At 43.6% G+C, this 10,768-nt stretch overlaps 1 protein-coding gene across 1 annotated transcript; it reads right to left on the minus strand.

The window, feature by feature from the left end:
• Nucleotides 1-4,959: 4,959 nt before the first annotated feature.
• Nucleotides 4,960-9,256, minus strand: SPMIP10 (sperm microtubule inner protein 10). The gene is made up of 3 exons (XM_059175711.1): nt 7,563-9,256; nt 6,938-7,046; nt 4,960-5,331 (listed from the first exon to the last, which is right to left on the minus strand). Exons 1-3 carry the CDS (start codon nt 7,646-7,648, stop codon nt 5,122-5,124), a joined length of 405 nt encoding a protein of 134 aa, XP_059031694.1. The 5' UTR covers nt 7,649-9,256; the 3' UTR covers nt 4,960-5,121.
• Between the last annotated feature and the right edge of the window lie 1,512 nt (nt 9,257-10,768).

The raw sequence follows: 10,768 nt of genomic DNA on the forward strand, positions 1-10,768 counted from the left end.
CTCTCTCTCTCTGCCTCTCCATGTACTTGTGATTTCTCTCTGTCAAATAAATACATAAAATCTCAAAAAAAAAAAAAAAAAAGGCAGGAACAGGCCTGTTTCGGCAGACCAGCCGAGTGACTGTGTGTGCGGGGAAACTCAGACCACATCCTCCCTGAACACCAACGCTTCCAGGTCTAAGCTTCAAACCCTCACTCACTGGGCACGGAGCAGCACGTCAGCATGAACACTCCTCTCTCAAATCTCTTGTCTCCCATTCCTTCGAACCAGAAACAAAGGTCCAGTCACCACTCTATTTTCCTTTCAGAAAAGTAAGGAAACAGAATAAACACTACGTGTAGAGGAAAAAGCAAGATGGCACGTGTTAGGAGCTTCTGTTCCCTGAACGCTTTCCATAGAGCTTTGGAGGATGGGAATGAAAATGGCGGCCTCCCTATCCCCGGCCCCCATTGGATCTGAGCTCGGGGCGGCGCTCCTCAGTGCGCCCTCAGAGGAAAGCAGTCAATCTCTCTCATCTTCCTCGCCTCTGGCCACACTCTGTGCTCTCCCCGCCTGTGAGCAAGCGTTTCTACCACAGGCGCACAGCCCCGTTTGGATTCTCCAAACGCAGCAGACGCCGGCCACGCACTCCCGTGCCACTCCTCCTAGAGGAGGAAGAAGGGGTCTCCACAGATCTGCCACTTGTGGGGAACCTGCTTGAAGAGCAGAGACCCCACTGTGCCTGGGATCACGGTTTAAGGTAAGCCTGAACTGAGAATCGACTCCTTAGCTCGGTCTCTGGAGCCGGCTTCCCCGCTCCAATACCTGGGAGCTCTGCCAACCTCAGGCACCCCTGGTCTTTTGGGGACCCTGCCGGTCCTGATACTGCACTGTCCCTGTGAGGGCTCTACCCCCTACTTAGCCTCCAGATGGGAAAGTGAACGAGAGGCGATGATCAAGTTGCAGGGCTGCTTCAAGCCACACAGTAATTAGCAGTGTCAGAATTTGGCTCAGTTCAGCCTAACTATAAAGCCCATATCCTCTGAAGCACTTCCCTGATGGTTTTTAATTTGTCCCTAGGAAACATACGTCTTCCTTTTTTTAAATACATACTCCCTTGCTCTCTGTTTTTCTTTCAATTTTTTACAATTTCAGAGAAAATTCTTCTGTGACTCTGCAAAGTGCTGGGTATTAACGGGGTTAGTCCACAGAATTCAAGCTCCCCTTTGTTAATAAAATAGTTTGGGAATTTGTTAGTTACGGACGCACTGAAGAATTATTCTCTCAAACTTCTACCATACCATAGTATCTCCAACACATGAAGACCGTTTTCATTCATGAAATAAACATTTTTTAAGAAAATTGTTTTTCTTGAGCAATGCAAGAGAGACCTCTTCTGGTCAAGAAGCAGAAGTCTTAGGCAGAGAACCAGCTTGGAAAAAGTTAGGGTGGAAAGAAGATAAAACATGAAACAGGTTTCCTCTAAGAGTTGACATTGACTTTGGGGTTCAAACTTTGACAAACAGAACAGAGAAAGGAATGATCCCACTCATACAGAGCCCTGGGCACAGGAGTGGAAGGGCTCCTTCTTTTCTGATGATAAAATATATGTTTCCTTTAGATAATTTATAAAGGCACAGGATGTAAGAATCACTCATAACTCTACTGTCCAGAAATTATACTGTATAAAACATTCTGATGCACTGGGTTTCTGCATTGTTTTCTGGTTACATACATTTTTTTTGTCCACAAACTGCGTAAATCTAGATTTTTCATTCAGTGTTTTATCACACCTATTTTTCCTTTTTTTTTTTTTTTTTTTTTTTTTTTTAAGTAGGCTCCACTGGGCATGGAGCCCAACTTGGGGCTTGAACTCATGACCCTGATATCAAGACCTGAGAGGAGCCCAAGTGTCAAATGCTTAACTAACTGAGCCACCCAGGTGCCCCTTTCCATATTCTTAAAAGAAGAAAAAGATGTATTGTGGTAGCCAGACTTCCTTTGGTAAGTCATCTAAAAGCCAGAGGAGTTTCAATGAATAATTTTACATGGTGTCTGTATTGCCAGGGCCCCTGTTGATGCACTGAGAGGCACAGAGCACGGTGAGTGGATTGATTGCTGGCTACATTCCAGCTGCTACACATCTTCTCTGCCATACTCCCCTTCTCTGCCACACCTGCTCTTGGTGGCCCCACAGGAAGTTGACTAGTAAAGGTCAAATATGATTACCAGTGTTCTCAGTATGTGAAAAACTCATCAATTCACTTTTTTGACCTTGGATATCCCAGAAATTTCTAGGCCCAAGATGGAGCTTCCCCAGGCCCATGATGTCATATTGGCAAAGCAAAGCTTAGATAACTGTCATGTCCCTGAAAGTGCTCTGCCTGATCAGAAATGCAGTATATCCAGCCAGCCAATCCCCAAGGCCAAGTGAACTATGGATTGTGTTCTTCCTTTCTTGCTTCTTGTCTTTTTTTTTTTTTTTTTTGATAGACAGAGATCACAAGTAGGCAGAGAGGTAGGCAGAGAGAGAGAGGGGGAAGCAGGCTCCCTGCTGAGCAGAGAGCCTGATGTGGTACTCAGTCCCAGGACCTTGGGATCATGACCTGAGCAAAAGACAGAGGCTTTAACCCACTGAGCCACCCAGATGCCCCTTCCTTCCTTGTTTCTGTTTCTTTTTCTTTTTTTTTTTTTTTTTTTTTTTTAGATTTTATTGATTTGTCAGAGAGAGAGAGAGAGAGAGTGAGAACATGCACAAACAAGGGGAGGGCAGAGGGAGAGGGAGAAGCAGAGGAGCAGGGAGCCTGATGTGGGGCTCCATCCCAGGACCCTGGGATCATGACCTGAGCCAAAGGCAGATGCCCAAAAACTGAGCCACCCAGGCTCCCCTACTTCAGTGATCTTTAAGTTGGTATCAGATGGACCTCTTTGTCTTTTTTATAACAGTTTCCTTCATGCAGTAATCATGTATGAACACTTGGCTGGGTGAAGTGTAGCTTAGACCTACCATGATCTTTTTTTTTTTTTAAATTTTATTTATTTATTTGACAGAGAGTGAAATCACAAGTAGGCAGAGAGGCAGGCAGAGAGAGAGGAGGAGGCAGGCCCCCCGACTGAGCAGAGAGCCCGATGTGGGGCTTGAGCCCAGGACCCTGAGATCATGACCTGAGCCGAACGAAGGCAGAGGCTTAACCCATTGAGCCACCCAGCCGCCCTCTACCATGATCTTAAAAAAAAAAATTGTGGTAAGGGGCACCTGACTGGCTCAGTTAGTAGAGTAGGTGACTCTTGAACTTAGGGTTGTGAGTTCAAGCCCCACATGGGGTGTAGGGATTACTCAAAAATAAAAAGAATCTTGAAGAAAATGTGGTAAAATAAACAGGACATAAAATTCACTTTAACTCTCTTTGAATGTACAATTCAGTGGCAATAAGTACATTTACCTTGTCCAGCAACTGTCTCCATAACTTTATTTCAAACTGAAAACTCTGTACCCATTAAGCTGCAACTCTATTCCTCCCACCTCTGCAGCCTTTGGTAACTACTATTCTTCTTTCCCTAGGAATTTGATTATTCTAGATATCTCATACAAGAGGAATTACACAATTTTTGTATTTTTGTGTGTGGCCTATTCATTTAGCATATTTTCAAGATTTCTCCACGTTGCAGCATGTATCAGAATTTCATGACTGAATTTTATGGCTGAAGAATAGTATTCCATTGCCTGAATATACCACATTTTATGTATTCATCTCTCAGGGGACATGTGAGTTGCTTCCACATTTTGGCTATTGCAAATAATGTTTTTGTTTTTTGTTTTTTTAAAAGATTTTTATTTATTTGACAGAGAGAAAGAAATCACAAGTAGGCAGAGAAAAGGGGAAGCAGGCTCCCTGCTGAGCAGAGAGCCCCATGCAAGGCTCGATCCCAGGACCCTGGGATCCTGACCCGAGCCAAAGGCAGAGGCTTTAACCCACTGAGCCACCCAGGCACCCCGTGAATAATGTTGTTAGGAACATTGGCACGCAAATATGTTTGAGTCCTTCCTTTCAAATCTTTTTTTTTTTTTTTTAAGATTTTTAAAAAATAATCTCTACACTCAGAGTGGAGCTCAAACCCACAAAAACCCCGAGATCAAAACCTGAACACCTTCTGGAGCTGGAGCCAGCCTGGCGCACCCTCTCCCACTGACCCCTCCGGCATTCAGTTCTTTGGGGCATATACCTAGAAGAGGAATTGCTGAATCATAAGGTAATTCTATGTTTAATGGCTTGAGAAAGTACTACACCCTTTTCCACAGTGGTGTACCGTTTTGCATATGGTCATTTTAGGTTAAATGATGCTCATCCGTTCTTTGCTACAGGAAATTGATCCTTGGATACATTGAACCAATACAAAAAAATACACTTCAGCTGAAATGGTGTTGTGAATTTTGGAGGTATCTGCCAAATACTTCAAGTTACCATGTGGAAGAGTTGCCAGGACCCACAGCCTTGGTGGGGGGAGGTGTTGGTTGAGGCAGGGCAGAAAGATGGTGTTGGAAAAAGCAGAAAACCAGCAGAAATAATTCCACATCCTGCCCCTCTTTCTCGGTGTGGATCCTCTGACCCTGGGTTTTGGAGGCGATGAACAACAAAGGAGTGAGGAGGAGGAGCAGCACAGTGAGGGTAGATGGTTGGACTGGATCCATCAGTTAAATGGAGTGAAATTAATTTCAGTGAGAGTTTGCCTTGCCCCCCCCCCCCGCTTCATCTCCAATGTTCTCAGAGCCTGTTTGCTTTCAGAAACTTTTTTTTTTTTTTAAAGATTTTATTTATTTATTTGACAGACAGAGATCACAAGTAGGCAGAGAGACAGGCAGAGAGAGAGGGAAGCAGGCTCCCTGCTCAACAGAGAGCCCGATGCGGGGCTCAATCCCAGGACCCTGGGATCATGACCTGAGCTGAAGGCAGAGGCTTTAAGCCCCTGAGCCACCCAGGCGCCCCCAGAAACTTTTATAATGGATGAAGAGTACAACTGACTTTTATTTTAGCCTTTAAAAAAGGTGAATCTGTAGGTGAAATACAATTGTGCAACAGGCTTAGATTTGTGGGGAGAAAAGAGATTGGGGTTGAAATACTCTGATACTTTATTTTTCCATTCTTAGACCAGTCTCCTCCTGAAGCCGTGGGAGATCACAGTGCTTTGGTATCTGGAGAGCGGGGAATGCAGAGGCATATCTGCAATTTTTATTTCTGGTGGGCCTTTCTTCAAGACAACTGCCCGATCTTCCCCATGGCAGAGCCTTTCACTGTGATTCAAAAACAAAGTGTCTTCTAGAGGACCAGCGTGGATCCCACATACTTCTGCGTGCTAAGGGTGGAAAAAAAAAATCCCACTTTAAATCACGCCAAACAGCACTGGATTAGGGGAAGATGGAGATTCCCCAATAGTTTTTCCTAACTACCCCTGTTGAGAAGGAAGGTCTGGGGTGCCCAGGTGGCTCAGTCAGTTAAGCACCCGACTCTTGGTTTTCAGCTCAGGTCATGGGCGCAGGGTCTTGTGGTTCAGCCCCGTGATGAGTTCTCCACTTAGCTCACACTGTGGAGTCTGCTTGTCCTTCTCCCTCCGCTGCATCCCCTGAGCACATGTGCTCTTTATCTCTCTCTCAAATAAATAGGTAGATAAATAAAATCTTTTAAAAAGGAAAAATCGGGGCGCCTGGGTGGCTCAGTGGGTTAAGCCGCTGCCTTCAGCTCAGGTCATGATCTCAGGGTCCTGGGATCAAGTCCCGCATCCGGCTCTCTGCTCAGCAGGGAGCCTGCTTCCCTCTCTCTCTCTGCCTGCCTCTCCGCCTACTTGTGATCTCTGTCTGTCAAATAAATAAATAAAATCTTTAAAAAAAATAAATAAAAAAAATAAAAAAGGAAAAATCTAGTGGATAGAGCATTATAACATCCCTTTTTAATTTTTATTTTATTCTTGTTTAGATTTTTGTTTATTGTTTATTTGAGAGAGAGAGAGAGCACAAGCAGGAGAGGGAAGAGGCAGAAGGAGAGGGAGAAGCAGGCAGCCCCATGCAGGGCTCGATCCAAGGACCCTGGGATCATGACCTGAGCCGAAAGCAGATGCTTAACCCACTGAGCCACCCAGGTGCTCCTATTCTACTTTTTTTTTTTTTTTTAAGATTTTATTTATTGTATGGGAGAGAGATCTTATGGGAGGAGGGCAGAGGGAGAGAGATTCCCAAGTGACTACACTGAGCAGGGAGCCTGATGCGGGGCTCGATCTCAGGACCCTGGGATCATGCCCTGAGCTGAAGGCAGATGCTTAACCCACTGAGCCACCCAGGTGCCCCTAAGTTAATTCTTAATTGCAGGTTGCCATTATGTGAGAAAGGTAGACAAAGAGTTCTGAAATCTTTGGGTATATCTTTTTTAAGTTCATCTTTGGGCTCAAATATTTGAATAGATGTTGCTATTTAACTCTTCCTTGCAAGTTTATGTGAAAATGCATCAACTAGTTTATAGTTTTTGTCAGACAATTGAATGGTGGTTACCAGGGCCTAGAGAGAGGGTGAAATGGGGAGACATAGGTCAAAGGGCACACACTTTCAGTTATAAGACCAAATTCTAAAGCTGTCATATTCAACCTAGTAACTATAGTTAATAATACAGTATTGTATACTCAAAAGTTGCAGAGAGTAAATCTTAAGCTCACAGGAAGAAAAAATGAATTAACACTGTGAGGGGATGAATGTGTTAATTATCTTGAACCTGGTAACTTCTACAGTGTGTACGCTTATCAAAGTTATCACATTGTCCACTTTAAATACATACATTTATTATACCCAATAAAGCTGGAAAAAATAAATATAAATTTAACCATAGCTTTTGTATTGTTACATTTTATTCATAGATATGTTAAACTAGACTATTTAACTATGAGTTTTTCATTATGAACATGTATAGGAAAATACCTTCAGATTCACATTCCTGAATTTCATGTTTTCTTTCCAAGGCATAACATAATGTCTTGGGATCATCCCTTGCTTTAATGAAAACCGTGGCAAATGAACTTCATTACACCTGAAGATTAGGAAGGCAGGAAGAAAGGATATCTGGTGAGTTTAATATAATTGTTTTAGCATTATTCATGTGCTGTGTCTATGATGTTGGGTTTTCCCCCTCCCCCAGCTGCAGAACAGAGAGCTATGGCATTGTTTGAGGGTCATCTAATTATGAACCCATCAAAACTCCAAGTATCACCAAGATCAAGAATCGGGCCTGGATATCTGCACCTTCGACTGCATGCTGACCTTTACAACTTGCTTGCAGTGTTCATTTAAGCTGATACTAAGGAAGAATGCAGCACACCCTGATTTGGCCAGGCCCACCCATGGCCTAAAGAAGTCTCTGACCAGCCACAAACAGCTTCCGAATTTAGTACCTGCTTTATACTCTGGGCAGACTTGCTTTCCCTGCCCACCCATTGTTTCCCTCTAGAACATCAAGCACAAAATGTTTATCCTCATCCGTGTGGCTCCCAGAGGGCAAACAAAACAAAACACAAAACCCCCAAACCCAGAACCCTTAAGTCCTCACTTATTAGAAGGCTTGTATGAACTCTCTTCACAGCAACTGTTGGCAAGCTTAGGTAAGATAGGACAAGTGTCTTTCCCTGAAGCCATCACTGCCAGTAGGGACAGACTCTCTTCTAGAACTTCACTGACTCACTCCTCTAATTATGATGACATTGTTGCCACAGACAGAACACTGTCTTGCTAACTTCATAGCAACCCAGAGCAGTTACATTAGCAGGTGATTAAGAACCTAGGGCTTAGGGGTGTCTGGTGGGCTCAGTCAGTCAAGCATCTGCCTTTGGCTGAAGTCATGATCCTGGGGTTCTGGGATGGAGCCCCACATTGGGCTCTCTGCTTGGCAGGGAGACTGCTTCTTCCTCTCCCTCTGCCTGCTGCTCCCCCTGCTTGTGTACATGCTCATTCTCTGTCAAATAAATAATAAAATCTTTTTTTTTTTTAAATGTAGAGCTTAAAGGGTGCCTGGCTGGCTCAGTTGAAAGAGTGCATGATTCTTGATCTTGGGGTCATGTGGGCTGTAGAGATTAAATAAAAGTTAAAAGCATATTTTTTAAAAAAATGTGAAGCTTAAAAGCTATTTTTTGTGTATTTTTTTTCAGTACCCCAGGACTAAAATATAATTTTTTTTTTAAGATTTTTATTTATTTGACAAGCAGAGATCACAAGTAGGCAGAGAGGCAGGCAGAGAGAGGGGAGGAAGCAGGCTCCCTGCGGAGCAGAGAGCCCGATGCATGATCCCAGGACCCTAGGATCATGACCTGAGCTGAAGGCAGAGGCTTTAACCCACTGAATCCCCCAGGTGCCCCTAAAACATCATTCTTATCATGAACAATTAAGATGAGAATGCTTGTGGACATGTTACAAATTTGACACAAACATACTATATAACATTTTGGACTATGCAATTATTCACAAAGTAGCCCTTCATATAAACACTCTGTACTTGTCCTTGGCTAATTGTCCTATTTATATACTGCACATGGTGGATATGTCTCATTTATGTTTCACCACCTATTGCTTAGACACACCTTTAAGAGTGGAAATTAAATATATTTGAACCTAAAACCAATCCAACCCCTTCTACGCCCTAGGATTTGAGTAATAATTCAGAGTATTTGAGATTATAAAAACTCATTTTAATATAGGGAGTGTGTCTTTACAAGTGAGAATGACACATCACCATGAGAGGTGGAGGGGTATTAGTGTCAATGCCATAGGCACCAAGTACAAAAAAGTTAGGCTGAGCAGCAAATATTACTGCCAAATGCCGTTTGGTGAGAGTATTAACTGAATATATACCTAACAAAAGTTTGAAGAGACATTTGTTTCCTTTTTTTTTTTTTTTTTTTTTTTTAAGTAATCTCTCTCCCAACGTGGGGCTTGAACTCATGAATCTGGGGAGCAAGAGTTGCCGTGCTCTACCAAGTAGGTCTGCCAGGTGTCCCTGGATAGAGATTTCTAGATTTAGATGAGCAGAAAGGTATACAGAAAAATTTTAATAGATAAAAATGTAAAGAACCTTAAAAACTGAAGTGCTGGGCGCCTGGGTGGCTCAGTGGGTTAAGCCGCTGCCTTCGGCTCAGGTCATGATCTCAGGGTCCTGGGATCGAGTCCTGCATCGGGCTCTCTGCTCAGCAGGGAGCCTGCTTCCCTCTCTCTCTCTCTCTGCCTGCCTCTCCATCTACTTATGATTTCTCTCTGTCAAATAAATAAATAAAATCTTTAAAAAAACAAACAAACAAAAAAAAAAACTGAAGTGCTAGGGAGGACTCCAGGCTCTGGCCTGTGCCACATTAGGACTCTCACTCCTTTCAGACCAGGTTATCTTGCTTCTGGAGCATGTCTTGGAGCAGAAGACTGTGAACTCCCAAACTCTGCAAAGTCTTGAGAGGACACACCACCTTCCCCAGCAGGATGTAGAGGTCCATCAGCAGTCATGTGAAGCATTTTTAGGCAAAAAATATAGAAAAATGTTCAGAGATGTGGAGAAAATCCTTCAGGGGATTTGGCCATGGGAACACAGCTCTATGGGGAGCTGATGGTGAGTGAGGATGAAGGCAGCCAGGTCACCCACAAGTGCTTTGAGTTGACTAAGGAGTGGATGGGTAGATCCTCAGTAGAGGGAGTGGCCAAGATTTTTTTTTTTTTAAAGATTTGATTTATTTATTTAACAAACAGAGATCATAAGCAGGCAGAGAGGCAGGAAGAGAGGAAGGGAAGCAGGCTCCCCATTGAGCAGAGAGCCTGACTCTGGGCTTGATCCTAGAACCCTGGGATCATGACCTGAGCTGAAGGCAGAGGCTTTAACCCACTGAGTCTCCCAGGCGCCCTCAAGATGCTATTTTAAAGAGGAAACCTCCCAGTGAGATTCTTTTTCATACATCTACTCCTAGCCCTGGTGGGCCTAGATGTTGAAGACAGGATAATGGGGCAGCTAAAGCCATCAGACAATAGAAGTATCCAGGTCTCGGTGCTTGTTTTTCCAGACTGCTCTCGGTGAAGCTCATGGGGCTCCAGGAGGTGTCTCTGCTCCCTACCTTGGCATTGCCACCTCAAGATACTGACCCTGAATTGGATCTCTTCTGTGAGGTTTAAGGCAGTTCTTTCATTCATAATTAAAGCCATCTGGGAGACATCGAAAATCCCGTGGAACATTTGGCATCGATCCCTGCATCATATGCCTGCAAGAGGTGCCGCTCTGCAGAATTATTTTGATGGATGTTTGTTATTTAGATATTTTCAAAACTTGAGTACCTGTCAATAGAAGTGCAGGATAAGCATCCAAGATATATTGATAATAAAACGTAATGGATTACTAAGAAGCAAAATAAAACACCTCAAGTGTTGGTTTCTATTTAACATTGGGAAGTAATCCTAATGTAATCCAGAAATCCATGGTTTCCGAAGTAGTAAGGCAACAACTACTGGTGAAAATGAACTAGGGGGCAGTGGGTGGCTCAGTCTGTTAAGTGTCTTCCTTCGGCCCAGGTCATGATTCCAGGGTCCTGGGATCCAGCCCCACGTTGGGCTTCCTGCTGAGCAGGCAGTCTGCTTCTGCCTCTCCCTCTGCCCTTCCACTCCTGCTCTCACACTTGTGCTCACTCTCTCTCCAAAAAATAGATAAAATCTTAAAAAGAAAAGGAACCGGGATGGACTATTTAGTGAAGATGAAGTAACCTCATATGTTAATGACCTTCAAAAACCTTAACT

This window comes from Mustela lutreola, chromosome 5, assembly GCF_030435805.1.
Source record: "Mustela lutreola isolate mMusLut2 chromosome 5, mMusLut2.pri, whole genome shotgun sequence".
Lineage (NCBI taxonomy): Eukaryota > Metazoa > Chordata > Mammalia > Carnivora > Mustelidae > Mustela > Mustela lutreola.